The sequence below is a fragment of the Taeniopygia guttata genome, chromosome Z (genome assembly GCF_048771995.1).
Source record: "Taeniopygia guttata chromosome Z, bTaeGut7.mat, whole genome shotgun sequence".
In the NCBI taxonomy this organism is placed as follows: Eukaryota; Metazoa; Chordata; class Aves; order Passeriformes; family Estrildidae; genus Taeniopygia; species Taeniopygia guttata.
The window spans coordinates 63927750-63948769 of record NC_133063.1 but is presented as its reverse complement, the minus strand read 5'-3'; the positions used below and the strand labels follow the sequence as shown (position 1 = coordinate 63948769).

The 21020-nt window shown below is 42.8% G+C and overlaps 1 protein-coding gene and 1 non-coding gene across 2 annotated transcripts; both read left to right on the top strand.

The window, feature by feature from the left end:
* Positions 1-3289: 3289 nt before the first annotated feature.
* On the top strand, positions 3290-5410 carry LOC115491170 (uncharacterized). Its single transcript, XR_004365874.3, has 3 exons — positions 3290-3742; positions 4142-4319; positions 5108-5410. It is a non-coding gene; the product is annotated as an uncharacterized protein (transcript).
* Positions 5411-17424: 12014 nt separating this feature from the next.
* On the top strand, positions 17425-20552 carry LOC140682017 (uncharacterized; the record flags this gene model as incomplete). The annotated part of the gene is given in 3 exon segments (XM_072922857.1): positions 17425-17820; positions 17823-17955; positions 18317-20552. Coding segments are annotated over 3 exon segments (1251 nt in total), but the record flags the coding sequence as incomplete, so codon positions are not given.
* Between the last annotated feature and the right edge of the window lie 468 nt (positions 20553-21020).

Here is a 21020-nt window from a genome sequence, read left to right as displayed (position 1 = left end):
ATAAAGTCAGTCAATAGGGCATTTAAACGTGGATGTTAAGAGGCCGGGCATCAAATTGAAGTTTAACGCGGTAGTGCACCAACCCCGGTGCAAGCTGCTTTGGCGCATCGCACGGCCGGCACACACGCCCGTTCCTGCGTGGAAATCCATGTTTGTTCCAAGGACAGCTGCAAGGCCGTGCTTTCCTAGCAGGAGCTGAGACCTTTTCTGGATGTTTCCAAAATACTTTCTCCAGCCTCAGTCGCTAAGAATCATGGGCAGTACTAGGCAGTAGCCAAGGGTTTCTCAGCTTCCCGTGTGATGACAGGAACTGCAAATCCAAATTCGGATACGACAGGCGTAATCATATCGGATGAATGTGTCTTTACAAACACAATGCTTGTAGATAAAGCCAGAGGTTGATAGATAAGGAAATAACGAGAGAACCCATTAACTTTAGAAAGCATTGCTAATTGATGCAGGCAGCTGCTCAGCCAAGGTTGTGCTAAACTGGACTTTGTGAAGAACAAAGATTTGATAGAGTCTTCTCTGCCTATTATCTTCTCTGCCTAGGGCAGACTTAAAACTAACTTTAATGATCATGTATATTCTAAAGGAGGGCTACATATTAAGGAGATGTGTTGTAGATTGTGAAAAACGCTTACCACTTGGTCTTTTAAAATTTTTAAAAGCTATTAGTAATACAATACTTACAAAAATAGTAATAAAATTAGAGTAATAAAATTTTGGACAATGAGGATTAGGACACTACGAGACAATAAAAAGCAAAGAATTATGGATGTCCAGGTGTTTTTGGGCACTACGCTGCCAAAAACATGCCTTGTGAACAAAGGCATGACCCTTAAAAATTGGCTTTTGCATATTCATATATCTTATATATGATGCATAAATTCCTTGCAAATTAAGATTTTTTCTGTTTTTTGTCAACTTCTTCCCCTTAATCCTGGTGGTTCCACAAAGACAGAGAGAAGGTGGAAGAATGTTTGTCTTTTTTGATAAGGAGGCTGTAACTCTTTTTGTGCCCTGTCGCTGTTATCTCTGTGTGAAGAGTTTCTTGATTATCTTATCCCTTTCTTGAGCTAGTAAAAAATATCTTACATCGCATAGTTTCTATTTTAACATTATGTTGTAACCTAAAACTGTATTTAACACACTACTTAAAAAGGATTAATGCAGTATTATAAAATAACCCTCCATAATACATATAGTATTCAATTTAGTATTTGTGAAGAGCCAATCATTTAATCTGCATTTTTCACATAGATGGATGGGGAAGTCTGTACTTTCACAGGACTCCTCTGTCTCCTTTGTGGACACTAACCTGTAGCGACACAAATTTTCTGCACAGATAGGAATTACTGTTGCAAAGCTATGAATAGTGGAAAATTAAGGACTCTCTGGAAAGACCCCGGTCTTGACTGCTTTGTGTCCTTCTGTGTGTGTGTGTGTGTGTGTGTGTGTTTGTGCATGCTGTAATATTTAATATAACTATTTTAAACTCTATTTATAGTCCTAACTGCTCTTACTTTATGAATTCAGTGCAACTAAAAGCTATTATCCTGAATAGGAATATGTATGTGTAGATAATGTAGCAACACTTACCAAGGAAACTGGGATGGATTGCAGGATGCAAAACCCCTTCCTCTTTCCACATGTATGCAAACAAATGGAGTTGATGATTCAGGAAGTGGATCATATGATGAATCAGTATTACATAATTTGGTGTTATACTAGGGACTGAAGAGACCAGTTACCATAGCAGTACAGTGAATAAAAACCAGATATGTACTTTGTTTTTAATGGTGCTCCAAAAACTGCATATACTGCTGCATATACAGAGACAAGGTATTTACCACTTTTACAAGATTAATTCTGTCAACCAGATGGTTATTAAACTGCAAAGGACACCAGTTTGTGGGCATCTGAGAGGACCCCAGCACAGTTCAGGCACTGATGTGGCTGATGCTTGTGCTTTGTAGCAGCAGCAAAAGTCCTAACATCGGGTGAGGACTCCTCAAGCCAGGACTGGGGCTGGAGACTCAGCACACCTTCTGTGATTTGTAGCTCCTTTCCCCAGAAGCTGCAGAGATAGACTCAAGAATTGAACGGATCAGGAAAGCAGCATGACCAGCCAACAGGCAGTGGAAAACCACTGGTGTGTTTAATTTTGAAACACAGTCAGCTTCCCAAAGAATATGGTTAAGACATGGGAACACAAGGATCACAGAATAGTAAAAACTCAGCAAAACTGCAATTGTCTTCTATTTCTGTTCCAGATTTCTTATACAATTGCAAGAAGCTGTCTGGTCAGGCTTTGCTTAATTTCCACATCTGCAAAATCAACTCAAGACATGAAAGAATCTGAGGTTTAATTTAAAAATGAAGCTGTCTTACAAAGAGAGACTGGTGAAGGTGATAGATGGGCATGGTGGAAGACTGCGAGGGGTTGTACCCCATCAGCATGTCTGTGATACCAACAAGCATTCACTGCATGGGGAGCACCATTAAATCACTGCTCTGTGCAGATCTGTTAATGTCAGCCAGTGCTGTTAATGAACAAACCCAGCCTCTGCACTGAAGAAAACAGCAAAGCTCTGTAATGGCTTTCCAATTAGTCAGAGCACCCTAGAGCTCTGGAATGTGTGCCTCGGCTTTTTCAGTAAAAATTCATCACCAGAAAGGCTTGAACTTCCCTGCTGTGTTGCTGGCAAACATTATGCAGACTAATAGCAAAGCAGTGTGTGGATATTACTACATGGAAAGAACTGTCACTCTCAAACTATCAGTGCATTTAGAATAAGGTTTATCTATCAAATACACATTCTAAAATCAGAGAAGGCTGATCTGATTTACTGGGCAGAAATTTCAAAGGAGGCAGTTTATGGGTCATGAAACACACAACTTTACCAACTCTAATAATAATACTCTCTCTCCTAGACATGTCCAGAAGAGATATTTTTAAAAATTTATTGTAATGGAAGCATTTCTGGTAGCAGAATTAGACAATAGTCTTCTGAATTTAGTCATCACATTTGACCAGGTGTCTATGTAAGAAAAATATCACTTAGAGCTCTTTTCCATCAACTATGACTGAAGAGTGCATGAGTAGAGACTGATTTGAGAGGAAGGGCATAAAGCATGAAAGGATTGGGTTTTCTTGAAAGATAAGAAGGAAAAAAAAAAGTCTCTGGAATTACAATACAAAGCTAAGTTTATTACAGAACTAAATGAAATGTTTCCAAAATTACCTTGCACCCAAGGAAAAGAAAGCAAATTAACATCTTAATTTAAATATGGATTATGCCCCTTCCCCAAGACCTTAGTCTTGCCTTTAATTGTGGGCCCTGTTTATATTAGAATGCCAGGTGCTGCCTGATATGGAAAAGACAGGGTTCTCTTACCTGTGTGATCTAATTTTCATCAGTATTGAACAGAATTGGAATTTATTGCAGGCTGCTGGTATGCTGCTGCAACTCAGGCAGAAGTGGCACAGCTTGTTTCTGCGTCGTATGCGAGCTCCTTCTAAGCTGTGGTCTGAGGTTGATGAAACAACTGTAAGAGCAATTACAGCTGTTCTGAGTGCTGAAGAACAGTCTGCAGGTCTACAGCAGCCTTCAGGAATTGGCCAGAGACCAAGGCCTGTGACTTGTGAAGAACTTCCTTTGGCATCTACATGCATGTCAACCAACAGCAGAAACAGCTCAACAGAAACAGAATTGTCTGACTTCTCTCATGCTGAAAAGTAAGATGCTGAGGTCTTCTGCTCACTGTAGGTTGCAGTTTATGTATACAAGTATCACTTAAGTTTCTGCTAGTAATAGGAGGTGGAAACAGCGGAAGTACAGTTGGAAGGTGTTATACTGTTGTATGCTGCATTGTGGTCCCAAAGAGAAGTATTTCATACCTGGGGCTGCTGTTGGAGAGAGCAGTCAGGAATATTGTCCATGAATTGTGATGTTTGAGAAGTAGCAGAAGAAGTTGAACAGTAGCATTAAAAAGCAATGAATGGTCAGTATGAGTTTTTAGTTAGGCTTTAATAGATTTTGTAGTTGCTGTAATACATGTGGTCATGCAGTAGGTTGGCAGGTCGATGTAAATTGTTCAGTGACTGCTTGTGAAACTCAAAGTATGTCCTTTGTAGGGTTTCAGTGAAATCTACTTCTCCTGCACTCCACCAGCCAAAGAAGTACAAAGAAAAAGACATTTTGCTCTCCAGACAATCCTCAGATGACAGATCAGCTCAGTCCTCAGTGAAGCCTGCAGACAGCAGTAGCTATTCCAACCCCTGTGCTACTCCTTCTTCTCCAGTGTCGGCAAAGGTAGAGTTCTCTAACATATCACCCTGCTCTTCCAAAGTAACAGAATTTCTTGCTGATATCATTCTGCAGTTAGGTATTTTACTGATAAATTAGGAAGCTAACGTAGCTTTTCATTTGTAACACTGCATAATACTTCCTTCTGGAACTTAAAAATCTAGACTAAATATCCTTGTTTCACTAGTTTAATACAGCAAAAATAATTTGTAGACTGCTGAGGTAAAGCTATCCAAAGTAGAAAACATGAGATTAAAAAAAACCCCAAACTTGTTCTAATAAACATGTATTAGTTTTTTTCAACTAAATGAGTATATTATATACACACTTCTGAAGTTTTTGGATTCTGCCTTTCTCGGCTTCCATAATAGATTTTCAATATCAATACTGATTCTGTCTTATCTACCTTACTATGACTGATTTTTGTGATGGTTATTTTAACAAAGTACACATTTTTAATGAGATTACTGTGACAGTTGTCCCATATACTTGAATAGTAGACTGCAGTAACACTAAGGAGATCATTGAGAGGAAACTTCATGGACTCATTGGAGGATGTAATAATTCCTCTTGAATTTTTCAGCTTTTAAATTAAGACAGCGTAAAAGGAAGAAAACATGTTTCCTGAATATAGAAATGCGAGTAGTATGCTGTAGGCTACACTCTAGGATGCTTAATTTTGGTGTCATCTCAAGGTCTGTCAGACTTTAACCAATTCTAATTAATCACTAGACTTTTTAATCCTATTCTGCTCTACTTGTTTCTTGCCCCTCATGGATGAATTACTGTGGAAGGGGCTAACAGCAGGCCTGTTAGCTAAAGGAGCGAAAAGAAGCTGAGAGCAAGAAGAAGCTGTTAAAGAGCTCTCTCCAAGGCTGCTACCAAGGAGACTGAGAGAAGAGAAGAACTGAAGAAAGATAAGGAGAGCACTGCAGACAGACAAAGTATTTTTAGAAAGTTAACTAAAGTCACTGTTACTGTTCACCAGTGGTGTTATGTTGATTTTTTGTGGCCAATAGTTGGGGTAGAAGAAGTATAAACAATTAGAAAGTTTATAAAAGGTCAGCCATGTTCGATAATAAAGAATTGCCATCTGAGACCGCCTGTGGTCTGTGCTTTGTGTCGCGACCGCCTCGGGATACAGTGTATATACCAGTGACAGCTGGTGCCCACCGCGTGGAGCAACAGCCTGAACAGCGTGGTCAGTCTGGAGCCACGCGGGGTCCCAGCTCCCAGCCGTGACCCACTGGGGAGCAGCGGGGGAGGCGGCGCTGGTGCGGCTGAGAGTGGCGTGTGGAAGCCACAGGGAGGTCCAGACTTGATTTTCTCCTATCAGGACACCTGGAAGCAGGGGAGGCACCAACTAGTAATAATGGGAAATAAATCTAAAGAGGAAGAGATTGTTTTGGCCACATGGAAAGCTTTGTTAAGAAATAAGGGAATTAATACTTCAGACTATGCCCTTCGTAGTATATTGCTGTGAGCTAGATCATAGGATTTTGCCACTGATCCTGACACAGCATTTAGTGTTAAAACTTGGAAAAAAGTCAGGGACAGGCTGTGGGAAGTCATCTGAGCGGGAGATAAAACTTGTCCATCTAGTTGTTACCCAATTGGAGATCGCTTTTTGAGGCATTAAAGGAATGGAAAACAGCGGGAACAAGCAGAGTACAACGTGGATTTGGGGTTGATAAAGGAGTCTGATGGGAGGGATGAGTCAGATGGGGCCTTTGATGGGGAACTTGTTGAATACATCCTTGAAGAAGGAGCAGGTGTCCATGGAAGTTACCAGGCAGGCTACCAAAGCTTCCAGGAAAGTTGCCAGAGCTTCTATGCCAGCTGCCGAAGCTCCCAGGAACACTGCCAGAGCTTCTGGGCTGGATGCTGAAGCTTTTGGGAAAGCTGCTAAGGCTTCTGGGCAGACTGCCAAAGTACCTCCTTATCAGACTCCTAAGCCTCTTTATCTCACACCTGCGCAGCAGCTTGCAGCGGTCCCCGTATACACTACACCACTGCGCCAGTTGGCTGAAATGTCTTTAGCAGAGAGACAAACCCAGCTGTCTGCCCCCTGCTCCCCTCTGACGCTGTTGAGGCAGGATGGGAATGAATAGACTTTGTTCAGAAGGCTGAGACTATAACTCTGATTTATTTCAAAATACATCGCTCTTTTATACAGAGCTTCGTGCAGACCAACTCTATTGGTCCTGAAGTGAAAACCTCGCACGCTATTGGTGTGCAGTGAATGACATGCAGTAGTAAAACCCAATTATAAACAATGTGAACTACAAGAGAGATAAAGAACTTATTTACATTCTTTCTCAACACTTTCTCAAGCTTCTACCTGGTTAGAAACTTTATGTTTTCTCTTTGACTGAATCTAAGACCTACACCCCTCCACTCTAGCCCAGCCATTTGCCCCCCGCCCCCTTCTGAGCTGCATGAACAGTTTGCAAGGTCGTATCCTCCATTGCTGGACAGTGACAGCAAATCAAGTGAAGAGTCACCTGCAGTAACACCTGAGTTGGGGCAGGGAACTGTTGACAGTTCACCTTCTAATAGATCTAGCCCTACTGCCCCATGGACTTTGCCTCTGTGTCAAGTAACTGTGCTTCCCTGACAGCCTCAGAAGTTTTGGGAATTTGTTAGGAAGAAAGCAGCTGAAGAAAAAAATGGGGACCTAATAGAAAGATTAGGTGCCCCAAAAGTACCTCAGGAGCAGAGTGTTAACGCAAATGTTGCCTGTGATAATCCTATGGCTTTTCCAGTTTTTAAAGCAGTTCCTGGAACAGGGCAGAATGATAGTCATCACATCTTTGCTTGGAAGGTTGTGCAAGATCTCCAATTGAAAGTGGCTCAGTTTGGTATTAATTCCTCAGAGGTAATGCAGTTAATACATGTAATTAATGCAGTATGCTTGCACCTTATGACATCATGCACCTTGCTACAATTTTATTCCAACCAGTACAATATGGTGTGTTTCCAGAAACTTGGAGGTGAGTGGCGAAGTGCACAGCTTTAACAAACATGCAGCTGCTTCAACAGGACTCTCGTCACACTGTGGGTGTTGATGCCTTATTGGGCACTGGGCCTTTTGCTAACCCAGATTTACAGGCAAGGTGGGATCCTTCAATTTTGACACAAGCTCAGCAAATAGGCATGAGTGTTTTAATTAAAACAATGGAAATGGCAGCTCCAAAGCAGAGATATGTTACTATACAACAAGGGATGAGAGAACCATTTTTGCAGTTTGTGGAAAAGCTTGCTGCAGCTATTGAAAAACAGGTAGACAATGAACCTTTGTGACATAGATTGTATATACAATTGGTGAAAGAAAATGCAAACCCAGACTGCAGAAAGATTATTGACACCATACCTGGGAAGCCCACATTGCCTGAAATGGTTACTGCTTGCTCAAAAGTTGTTTCAGTAGAGCATAAAATGGCAGCTCTTGCTGCAGTTCTAAGACCACCATCAAAATGCTGTAATTGTGGACAGCAAGGGCATGTAAAGGCACAGTGTAATACCCAGAAAATAACATCTAAGTCAAATGCAAGCAGCAATGTTATGTGCAATCATTGTGCTAAATTTGGGCACTGTGCAAGAGTAAGTATCATGCAAATGGTCAGCTGTTGCAGGGAAATGGGAAGAAGAACACGAAGGGGTGTGTGGGGACACAAATAACCTGACAACCATAAACAGCAATTATGGGCCTTCCCGGTACTGCAAAGCTACCCATTTGCGAACAGTACTCAGGAGCAACAAGTGGGTCCGCAGGGATTGATGTACCCACCGCCGACACAGTAATAACTATTTTGGCAAAAGAAATATGCAAAGTGCCCCATGACACCTATGGCCCAATAAGACGTGGATTGAGTGCATTTCTGATAGGGAGATCAAGTACTACGCTTAAAGGTATTCATGTGCATTTAGGACTTATTGATGTTGATTATTTAGGACAGAGTCATGCTATGATATCGATGACTGCCCTATTACTATTCAGAAAGGAACTTGCATCGCTCAGCTTGTAGCCTTTGTGAGTTTTGTTCCCAGTACAGTAAGTACCTCAAGTGTTCTGGACTGAGAAAGTAACGGAGAACCATCCAGTAAAGACATGCATCCTCACAGCCAGTGGATATCATCCAGGGACCATACCGGTAACAGGTTTGATTGACACTGGAGCAGATGTTACAATACTCTCGTGACTGCGTTGGCCTCAGTCGTGGTCTCTCACTCATGCAAGTTTTGGACTTACAGGGTTGGGTAGTTCTACAACAGGTGGCTTGTCAGCCGTTGTAATTAATGTGAAACATCCCGATGGCCAACAAGCTAACATCAGACCCGCTGTTGCCGATACTCCTCAAAGTCTGTGGGGATGAGATTGTTTGTCTCAATGGGGTGTCAGAATTACTATGGATTTTTAATAGGAGCCACTGTGATGCAGGGTGGTGAATGTCCAGTTGTAGCCTTGACATGGTTAACAGATAAACCTGTCTGGGTTGATCAGTGGCCCCTTACTACCGAAATGCTTACTGCCCTGCAAGAATTAGTCACAGAAATTTGAAAGTGGATCATATTGAAGAATCATTCAGCCCCTGGAATACCCCTATTTTTGTAATAAAAAAGAAATCAGGAAAACGGAGACTTTTACATGATTTACAGCACATAAATGCTGTAATGGCAACAATGGGAGCTTTACAACCAGGTTTTCCTACACCGACAATGATCCCACAGGAATGGGCCAGTGAACCACATTAAACTTTCATGCAAATGAAGGATCCAAAAATAAACCAATCCAAAGGGACAGAAAACAGGATAAAAAGGGGCATCTGACCCACTGAATTCGTGCTGCTCCACCTGGGAACGCTCCTGCTTGGCCGGTGGGCCCCCTTGCTTTAGGCCTTTTTATTTTAATAAATGCTGAAATCACTTCAGTACCGGGAGTGTGGTCCTGTTTCTAACTGTACTGTATCAAAATAATTTACTAAAGCCAATAGTGAAAGCTAATAACTACATAAATTATTCATAACAATCAGTTAACAAATGATTTCTGAATATGGGATTCTGAAGGCAGTGGACTTGGATGGGTGTCCTGGTTTGGAATGGGAGGAAATTCAGGGAAGTGATGCAAAGCTTTTGTGTAACTGACAGTCTGTTGAACCACTGAGAAGCTGGACACACCTCTGTGAAACATACACGTTAAAGATGAAAAAACCCGGGAACTGTCTCTTTCTCTTCCGACTGGTGAGGAGGTGGAGAGCCCCAGCCCCCCTCTAGGCCAGGCCGAGCCGGGCGGTCCTGCCGCGGGCCAAGCCCCTTTCCCCCTCCCTGGGCTGCCCGCCAGTCTCCTCATCAACTCCAGTCTGGCAGGGCCAGGCCCCAGGAGCTGCCGGGCAGGAAGGCAGGGGAGGCTGCAAAGCCCTGGCTGGAGCAGGGCTCCATGGATTGAAGATCTTGCCATCAGATCCCGGCTCCATGGATGTGAAAATCTTGCCGTCAGATCCCGGTTCCATGGATGTGAAGATCTCGCCATCAGATCCTGGCCATGGATTGAAGATCTTGCCATCAGATCCTGGCCATGGATGTGAAGACCTTGCCATCAGATCCTGGCCATGGATGTGAAGACCTTGCCGTCAGATCCTGGCCATGGATGTGAAGACCTTGCCGTCAGATCCTCTTCCCCCTGCACGGCTGAGACCAGAGACCCCTGCAGCCCGTACAAAATACCAAAGACCAACCATGAGGCCGATCCTGACTCAGCAGCTCCAGTCAGGTGGGCCTTAGGCGTGATGTTAACCCTTTCAGTGCTTCAATCCTACCTCGAGTGAGAGAAAAGAACAAGATGCAAGCATGTAAAGGAACAGCATGAAGACATCAAGGTCAGCAAGGAAGGAGTTAAGTCCCAGATGGGAGAGGTGAGGAGATGCCTTGTTTTTGGAGCTGAAATCCTCTTGTAAGCTACGGAAAAAATACTCTTTTTTCCTTATAACGCATGAAACTATGGGGAGATTAAATTGTTCAAATTGATATTAAGCAAAGGCCTCCATGCTAAGATAAGCAGATGTTGAAATAGCTGTGATCCCATGAGAAGGCTGAACAGGGAAAGAAAGAAGAGTAGTCTGGTGCTTCCCAGAGAAGAAGAAGATTTCTCTTCCCAGGGATTAAGATTATTTTAGAGATAGATAACGAGAACTTTTGCCTTTGAACAGCTGTTTTTTAAAACAATACCCCTTAAGCTGATGTCCTAGTTTAGGGCAAATTTGGGAGAAAAACCTCTGGAAGGAGCCCCCAGGAAAAAACCAAACACGGCCCCTCCCCACCCACCTGGTTCGGGAAGAATTTTCTCAGAGAGAAGTGGAAAAGAACCTGTTTATTTAACAAACAAAACACTCCCCCGCACTAAAACAAAAAAAAAAGAGCAACACCAGATGATAACCAAACTCTTTCACCACTCTGAAGAGATCACAAATCCAGAGAGTCTCTCACCCGGGTCTGGGCACTGGGGATTGCTCTTCAGCACTGCAAATAACAAAGCACAGGCTCTCGGTGTTCCTCAGTGTTTCCCAGGTCCCAGTCTGGAGCAGGTTGGGATGATATTCAGGAAAGGGAAAGGAAGAAAACAAAAGCAGTCCAAGGAAAAAATTGGACTGCTTAGCTAAACTACCAAGCAAGAGCAAAGGCAAAAGCAGAAGCAGGAGCAAGAGTAAGCAAAGCAAAGCAAGCCAGCAAAAGCCAGCAAGCAAAGCAAAGCAAGCCAGCCAGCACTAGCCTCTTCTAGACAACAGACCATGGGGGGAGGTGAACCGACTGATAACAAGACAAAACAGACCTTCACTTTCAGAGTCAGTTCTGAAAGCACAGGACATAATATCAAACATAAACAGAACACACGATTTGGGATACAAACACCATAACATCACCCTAGGACAGTCACAAATGCACATTTTCATTGATACACGACACGCATTGTCCACAACGATTGCTGTGTTGGTTGGGCTCATCACTTGTACTGGATCCATTAAAGGAGGTCTTGTCAGCCACTGAGTGAACTTAGACATTCAGCATGAATTTACCTTGCTTTTCTCTCAGCACAGAGGCAAAGGAAAAATTAGATCAGGTGCTGTTGTTGTGCAGGATCCTTGCTCATTCTGGAGCTGTAATTCACAGCTCAGCTCGAGTGTTTCATTCACCACTCCTGGGCAGAAAGCAAAATGCGAGTGGGAAACAAAGTCATCTGTTCACATGAATAAGCAACAATAGCACAGAACATCAAGGGGCCACTCTGACTGTGACCATGTCTCCTAGTTGTTAGCCATCTGGGATAGGTACTTTGCACCAGGGCTGTGGGCAGAGTTAGATAAAACCTTGCAGATGACAAGAGACCTCAAACTGAATGATACCAGGCAAAAATTGGGTATGTCTGATGAAAAGCCCACTTTGGCTTTAGTTAGCTTTGAATCAAATTCATTTCAAGGTAGCATTTGTTTGAATTATTTTAAAAACCACATTCCTTGCTTTGAAATGAACCACGAAAATATTTTGTGTTGAGTTTAATCAGTGGGAGTTGTTTGGTTTTTTCTTTTTGGTAAAGAATGGGTTCTGCTTTGAATTTTCTTCTCCCAGTTCTCTCCTAAGTGCTTTATGCCTTAAGCTCTTAATAAGTCTGTAGGTGAGAAATACCTAAAGTTCTTGAGAGATGAAACCAAAGCAAATAGCAACCCTCCTCCTGTCAGCAGGATGGGTTATCAGTTACACAACACAGATGCACAGAGCAGGTTTATCACAAGAATGCTTTGATCTCCAGTAATCAGCTGGATACCTTCAGAACATCTTTGGAAATCAGGGTGAGTAAAAACTGCTTGTGGGTTCCATGCCATTCAAAAGGCAAGGCCTTTAGGCCTCCAGGCAGAGGACACCAGGAAAATGGCACAGGCAAAACCACATTTTGTTCCCAGTCACTGAAAGCCCTGGAGATGCCAGGGTAGTCACATAGTGGCAGGTGGGCAAATCTCTCCTCTGGCTTCCCTGCAGTGGGGTTTGGGTGTCAGGATTTGAGTGTCACTGTGTATTTATTCTACCAGTGCCTGCACATACAACTGGTTCCTGTATCTTCAGCTGTGAATGCTTCAGTGCAGTGGACTTGCTCTTCTCTCTTTTATATCTTTCTACTGTACAAATCCAGGACAATGTTCTGTTCTTTTCATTCATACTCATTCTTGCAAAGAAAATCTCACAGCAAGAAATTGGACAAGCAATGGAAAAAAGAAAGTGGGAAAGCAAGAAAGCAAGCAAGAGAAAGAAAGTGAGAAAGCGACAGAGAGAGAGAAAGAGAGAATAGAGAGAAAGAGAAAAAGAAAGAGAGAAAGAGAGAAGGAAGGAAGGATTCCAGGAAGGGAGGGAGGGAGAAAGGGAGAAAGGGAGAAAGGGAGAAAGGGAGAAAGGAAGAAAGAAATGGAGAAAGAAAGAGAGAAAGAGAAAAAAAGGAAGATAAAGAAAGAAAAAAAGAGAGAGAGAAGGAGAGAAAGAAAGAAAGAAAGAGAGAGAGAAGGAGAGAAAGAAAGAAAGAAAGAAAGAAAGAAAGAAAGAAAGAAAGAAAGAAAGAAAGAAAGAAAGAAAGAAAGAAAGAAAGAAAGAAAGAAAGAAAGAAAGAAAGAAAGAAAGAAAGAAAGAAAGAAAGAAAGAAAGAAAGAAAGAAAGAAAGAAAGAAAGAAAGAAAGAAAGAAAGAAAGAAAGAAAGAAAGAAAGAAAGAAAGAAAGAAAGAAAGAAAGAAAGAAAGAAAGAAAGAAAGAAAGAGAGGAAAGGGCTTGAACTTGCCAGTGTGAGAGTTTCAGATAAACCAGGTGAGCACAAACTGCTTTGTGCAAGAAGCAGGTTAATAAATTCTTTATGTCCTTCTGGAACAATTTCCTAGAGTGCTCAACTCACCTTCACAACAGAGGTGCTGCTTTGCTGAGCCTGCAGGGAGCTGTTCTGAGTTACTCAGGTACTTGCACAGTGCCCACCCTGTCAGTGGGGCATCCCAGGAAATGGCTCCTGCTGCTGCCTTCCAATCTTCCAAAAGCAGATTGAGTCTTGTTTCTCTTTTCTGTGCTCTATGTTTTAGTAGAAATTAGAGAAATTAATTAATCTGTCTTCTAAATTAGAAATTTAGAAGTCAGAGATGTGCACATCACCCTCAGAACAGAGAACGGGAGGCTACCATGATTTCTTAATTCCTGTTGGATTTTGTTCTGCAGTTCAGGCTACAAATGCAGTCTTCAAACACCCAAAAGCCTTTCCCCTCTCTCTTCTCTAAGGGGAGTGGAGCTGAGTTGCTCCATCTCAGACTACAGAAGTTCAAAGCATGGTATTAGGTCACTGAAATGTGGCCTTAAGAGCTTGGTTTCTTTCACTTTAAAACGAATTTAGTGACTATTATTGAAACAAACAGTATGGATTTGCTTGGGTGTTGGTTCATTACCAATAGTTTGGAGACTTCAATGCAGCAGCTGCTGCTTGCACAAGAGGAGTCTTTCTTGATGGGCATCAGCAGGACCCAAGGCTTTATTGTCCAAGACAGTTCAGGGGGAGTTGAATTATTAAAGAAATATGGATATTGATCTAGTACCAATATCCAACTGTGACAGACAAAAACGCTCTAACAGTTTAAAGTTAGAAAGCGTATGTTTATTCGACGCCAGGCAACGTGTGGGATAGCTCCAAATACACACCGCGGCTTCCAAGTGATTACAGAGTCTTTTTAGCCATACAATTATTGCATACCCAAAATACAAATACATATTCATAATTTTGGTACATCCCATTCCTCACTTTGCATGCTAATAATTTCAAAAGCTATTAAGATTTTGTTCCTTGAAACGGGTCAGTGGTCCCTTTCATGGGGAGGGGTCCCAAAATGAGGAAGTAAATTAAGTCTTCCTCGTTCTGACCTTTCTACCTTTTCAATGCAAATATGACAAATGAACTCTTGGTAGAACTGCCATTGTCTTCAGTTGGTTTCAGAACAGAGGAAGCCCACAATTGTCTTATGCTCCTAAAAGCTATTTGTCAGATTCTATATTCTTCATTATAAACCCAGCTAACTAAACATTGTGTTGACAAGTTACAATTATTAGTTAACTACTAACTCTTAACTTCACCAAGACCTACTCAATTATTTTAATTAACTCTAGTAAAGCTTATCTCTAACTAAAATCTTAGCTCTCCTAAAATCTCTAAATTCCTTACAGTTTATGTTTCAGAGTTATTAACTCAAATACAAACTACATTTGTTTCCAAAGCATGTCCAACATAAGCATGGTGCAGGCAGAACACAGGGCATAAACTGAGAGGTCTCTACTAGGTTAGAAACCCATGAGGATTTTCTAACTTCAGTAGGCATCAATGTCTTACTGAGAAGACACTGCATTTGAAGAGAGAAAAGCCTTCCTTCCTGTGGTGAGGAGCTGTGAGTCACCAGATTGGGTATTTCAGCAGCAATTTGTCTGGATACAGGCTGATTTTTTTTTTTTTTTTAATGAAGCTATTTACAAGCAAACTTTCTACAAAATAAAGAACCTTTCTATAAAGACTATTATTAGTCTCTTCTTTCTGTGTCCTACTCTTTGTTTTTCTGATTGGCAGATCCACCTTTCCTTACCATATTTGACAAAGAAAGATACTCCCATGTTCATGCATTGGCACAGATGTTATAATTTTGATCCAATCCCACTCAAAGCAGGTCTTATTAGACCAGGTTTCTCAGGCCCTTCTCCAATCAAAATCAAGGCATTTGAACAGGACCTGAGGTAAAATCAAGCTCTGAGTGGTGGAATTTAACCTTGGCTTACTTTTGTATAGAGAGGATGCATATTTCACAAAATAAAAAAGGTATTTTTTCAGCTGTGAGAGACAGTTGTAGTTACAAAGGCATTGGCAGTTTCTCTCCTGAAGTCAGAGTTTCATTTTCTGTATTTTCACACCAGATTTACAGACATCGTATCCAAATTCAGCAGGTGGTAGGGCCCAACATGTGGCTCTGAATAATCTTCAGTAAAACACAAACCTGCTAAAAATGCACAGAGAATTAGATAATCCATGGCCTGTGCTTCTTCAGTGCATGTCTCCATTCTGGAGTAACTTCATTTCCACTGATTATCTGTCCTGACAGCTCTGGGAGAATCCACCCCATCAGCCAGTTTATCCATGTAACTACAGGCTAAGGGTCAGCAACATCAGTGTCCCTTTCCATGACTTTGTTCTTCATGGCAAGCTTGGAATGCCATGTTGGTGGCTAGGAAGCAAGGAACAACAGTGATTGTTAAATGCTGATGAAGAGTTATATTTTACTGTTCTGTTTGCAAGCCTCTGCGCAGCTGTGCCTATTTTCTCTTCGAATTTCTGTCTTGGTGTCCAGCGTTCCTGGACAGAAACCACACCTACAAATAGTTCTTTCAGCAAGCTTGTCCAGTTCAGACATCTGCTGTGGTTTGTATTTTGCAAATTCCATGCAAATATTATCATGCAACACCTAATTGTGATTTTTGGGGGGACTGCTCAGATTAACAGGTAACAAACAATTAAATCCTCCCTTTATCGAAGCCAAGTGTTTACCTTTTTTCGTTTTTAAAAACAAAATGTTAGGTTAGTTGTTTGGTCAAATGTAATAAGTGCACTGCATTCCCCTCATGATGCAAGTTTATTCCTTTTATTATTTAAGGACACACAAAACCACTATAAGATATTTTTCAGAGGCACAAGTGCCCTCAAAATATGATTACGTGTGATGGAAATATGTAGTCTTTTCCAGAGTAATTTTAATATCACTGTTATTTCTGCACAGTATGGTCAGTGTGATGGGTAGGCATACTAACACCTTACAGTGACATTATCTAATACGATTCTTCCTTCAATTTTCTGACCTGAAAAGGTTCCCATTCCTAAATTAAGTGAAAAAGGTAGGCATCATATCCATTCACCTTTTTATCTCTGTGTCCTCAAAATATTTGTAAGGACCTGTAATCTTGTGCTTGGAGTGCTGGATCGAAGGGTTAGAAGGCCTGGAAAGGCACACACCAGCAATTATCCATCTGGAAATACATTTATGTACTTCTGAAGAGTCAAGAATGCAAGGTGGGCTGCAGGGGATTATTTAAAGTGTATCTAAATGTCTGACGCTGCTTTTTTTCAAGACTACCACAGATTTTCTCTAATAACCTGTGAGACCATATCACAGATGAGACTGAGAATAAAACACTTCTAAGAACTTCCCTCCTATGTCAGTTTCTAGCCAAACCAGGAACAGCAGGACTCGAACTCTGACTTTGAAGAAGATCACCGTTATGGCACCTTCTTGGTCTCAAGAGAGTCTTAGATAAGACATTTAATGAAAAATATTTTTAATCAATATTAGATGCTTCTGTGTTGGTGGAGAAACTTTAATACACCATGGTGTTTGTCTTTCTGCTAGGATGGGAAAAATGGAATGTAAAGCAAACATTGTAAAGCGCTGCAATAAACAAATACCTGCTATGTAGACACCAGTTTATGTGCTTTTACTTCCAGCCTATCTTTCAGTCATCACAACAAAGAAGTTTGCATGTCATTGCAGTGTGGGTGGGTATGTGGGATTTTGGGGAGAAAATTTGGCTTGCAGCTGTGCACCTCAGTGTGTCCATGTTTGGTCTGACAACATGATTTTCACATGTACACTGTGGTACAGGACATTAGAACTTGCTCCTTCATTAAACCCGGTGCTGTAGCATCACATTTTGCCTTTCCATATACTATGTGGGAAATATGTTTCCATGATGGATTTTCCAGTGAGGAAAAGCAGTGTAACACTTAGGAAGTCATTGAAATGGCACCAGCCTAGCAGAGCTCAAGACGCATTTGGACGATACCCTCGGGCAAAAGTCACACATGGTGTGACTTTTGGGAATGGTGCTGTGCAGGGCCGGGAGTGGGACTCGATGGTCCTGACGGGTCCCTTAAAATTCAGCATATTCTGTGTCCTGCCAGTTTGCAACACCTGGACAACACTTACAGCTTGATGCCTGCTTGATTCTATCTCCCTTCCTGTCGCTTAGGCCTGAAAGCACACAAAGACCAAACATCAAAAGGGGGCGGGCTTGATGGGATAGACTACATTTCCCAGGAGGCTTTGCGGGGCGCGGCAGCAATACGTCACCGGCGGTGGCCGCGGCAGGCGCCCGGCGCGCCCCCAGCGTGGTGGCGGTGCGGGCGCTGCGGGTGGCGGCGCGGCGGAGGCCGGAGCTCGGCCCCGCGGGGCTCACGGCGTTCTGGGGCGGCCACCCCAGGGTGGGGGTGGCTTCTGGCCTTCTCCTCATGCTGGGCCTTCACTGGGCCGTGGCCCTCTGGAGGTCATGTAGCCTGGCACTCCCTGAGCCAATCCCTCAGGGTTTGTCCAGGCGGCTTTGGAGTGTTCTTAGGGAAGGAGGCTCCTCAGGTTCTCTGGGCAGCCAGCGCCCACCGAGGTGCACTACTGGCGGGGCCGCAGCGGTGAAGGGTTGGAGCCTTTACAGCTGTTACTGCTTTTGTTAGAAGTGGGAAGAAAGGGATTTCGCGGGAATGAAAATCAGTTCCTCTGTAACAGTTTGCGTGAAACCACGCATGGGTGTTGGCTAGATTGGGGCATACGAGAAGGTAATTTTTTTTCCTAAAAACTAGTAATGGTTTTTTTTTTTTTTTACATATGGGCACTGATTTTCTTCTGTAATAGTGGTTAATTTCTGAAGTGCTTTTTATTCATAGCAAATTAGGAAATGGAGCGGTAACAGAAAACAAGTAACTAATCTTGTTAAAATCCTGCTTTCATTCAGAGCAGTGAAATAAGGTGGGGGTGTGATTGCTCTGCAGAGGCAGCCTGTGTGGGGAGCAGCACTTGGGGAAAGCCTGTGCTCTTCTAGCTAACAGACCTGATGAGTCCATGGGATATGTGGAGTGTCTGGATGGAGTGGTTTAAAACATCACAAGTACAAAAATGCTCTCACTCTGTCTTGTGTAGCCCAGAGGCTGAACATGTGTTCTGGTGCCAGCAGGAAGGAGGAGGGAGAAGTGGAAGCAGATCGAGCAGTTCCTGAGGAGGCAGAGAGCAGCGAGCCCAGCCTGATCCACCCCCTGCCACGCTGCTGGAGCTACATCCCTCCCGAGGACCTGCAGAGCTGCCTGGAGTGCCACGTCAGGGAGGTCTTCGGGCCCTCTGTTCCCGAGGACTGGCAGCAGGCTCCCCTGCAGGAGAACAGGCTGAAGTATCGCCTGCTGGCCCGGCTGGCAGCAGAGCTGGGACACGCTGTCCCCAACTCGCAGCTGCACCGCGTGCGCTGCGCCGGGGACATGCTGGGCTTCTACCGCACCCCCGTAAAGGACAGCACCGAGATCGATGAACTCGCAGCTGCAGAGCTGCCCCCGAACCTGAAAATCATCCGCAGCGGTGATTCCCCCCACGCAGCATTCCTGTGCCTGTCTGGTGCTGTAGGGCAGCAGCAGAGTCCTCTGGTTGGGGTGAAATCTGTGAATTTCAGTAATAAAGGTTCACTGAGCTTTGCCCACGTTTGGCTGTTCCTGTTCTGCTCTTTTTTCCCTGCAGACCAGTTCCTGCGAGGCACTGGTGCAGCATGGGCACTGCCAGCTGCCCCCTGCCCTTTCCCTGCTGCTGGGAACCAACAGGATCCAGTGGGGATCAACAAAGGGACCATCTCCAGTTTCTACTTTGCACCTCTGTGTTAGTTTTGGCTAGGGTAGAGTTAATTTTGTTCCTAGAGGCTGTTATGGGGCTGTATTTTTGACCTGTGCTGAGCTCAGGGCTGATAATACAGAGATGTTTTTGCTACTACTGAGCAGGGCTTGCACAAAGCCAAGGCCTTTCCTGTTACTCTTACTGCCACACTGGTAAGGGGATTTGAGATACATGGGAGCGGATAATAATAATTGTAATATTTGGATCTCCTCCTCTTCCTGGAGATTTCACATGCTTAGAAAAGGACAGATCCCTGCAGAATAATTAATATCTACACAGTGTTGTATGGAGATCTAGTTCTAAAGTTGGGCAGAATGGTGTGATGGCATATTCCAGGTGGAGCTGGTACTCAGGAACACCCACCACTTCAGGGTGCTCAGAGACCATGAGACCAGCAGAATTCTTTCCAGAATTTTCTCTTTTCTGCTTTGAAGTAACTGGTCTTAAAATTAATGTTTATGTTAAAAATAGAGCCCCCAGGATCCTGTGGATCCTAGGGTGATCAAAGGCTCCAGGCCTCTGCATCTCTTCTCTTGTGTGCTGCTTGTTTTACGTGTGTGGCACATTTACCTACAGAGTGCTCACTAAGGAGCTGACCTTGCTATGTGCCAATTGCTACTTATGTCCTTGCTGTGAACCAAAATATATGGCTAATTATATTATTGGTTTTCTTTACAGAGTTGTCTAAAAGAAGGAAAAAGTCTTCTATTTAAACTTTTAAAAAATTCTCTTTTGGAGAACTATTAATATCCAGGAACATTTTTTTTTTCATTTTTTTCACAGTCTGCACTGTGTCTCAAACTTGTGTTTAGGACACCAATAATCACATCTTGATATTTGTTCATCATCTTTTATGAGGTGACCAAATGCCATCCCTACATTTTGGCATGAAGAGGAGTCACATCACCAGAGACAGGCAAAAAGTACCTTTTATTTCTAGTTCTGCTGGAGACAGACCAGACCATGACTGAGCATTTTGAGAGGGGATAATAAAGAAAGTTCTGATGGCTAAACCTTCAAGTACTCAACTAGCCTTGGTGCCACTGGAGACCCTGAAAGATGCAATTCTATAACCACAAGAATTAAGAACAAGTCCAGCTTGCTGAGGGTGCTCTCTGTCCCAGTTTCCAGGTCATTCACCAGGAAATTAAATGATGTTTTGACCCCTGTATTGACCAACTCTCTATAAGAATTTGTGAATAGGAAAACTTTGTGCATATTTGATTTTTTTTTTTTTTTAAGGATTAGAAGATGGTTTATTTTTTTTTCCCCTGGAAGAACAGTGGAAAATATTTATAAATAAATAATGCTAAAAAGCACAAGAAAAAACACTGCAAAATAGTGAAGAACAGAAGAGTTCCTGAGATGCAGCCATTGGCAATACTTGCAGAACTTATGAGAATTTTCTTTAATACATTTCAGAACAGATTGAGATATTTACTATTGGACACTTTCTCTGAATTGCCTCAAGTCAATAAAGAATCCTCACATTTGTCTAATGAAATGGATTGATTCTCATTACCTTTTTCAAAAGCCTGAGGTAATTGTAGCTTTTAGGTGTCTGGGAAAAAACTGGGAAGGAGTTTACAGCTACTTAAAGAGAAAGCAGAGGAAATCTATGCTTGAACATCTGGTGATTTTCCCAAACTCAACTCCCAAACCTTTTTACTGGGTAAGCAAAACAGAACAGTCAACATAGTCCCAGAAAGTGGCAAAAAGTGTCCTTGTGCCATCACCTTTGATCCAGCAGGACTCTAGAGATGACAAACTCTGACTTCAAAAAAAACCTGGGAAAATCTGGTGTAGGCATTGGCCCGAAAAGCCTGAATGTGATGGCCTCTTCTGGGGGGGCAGATGAGAAGCCCCGTGAATAGCGACCAGGGGCTGATACTCGAGATGTTAATGGACAGAGCCAGTGCCTGCGCCGCCCCCCCAGCAGTCTCAACTTGCACCATGCAGCCCTCAAGCTAAC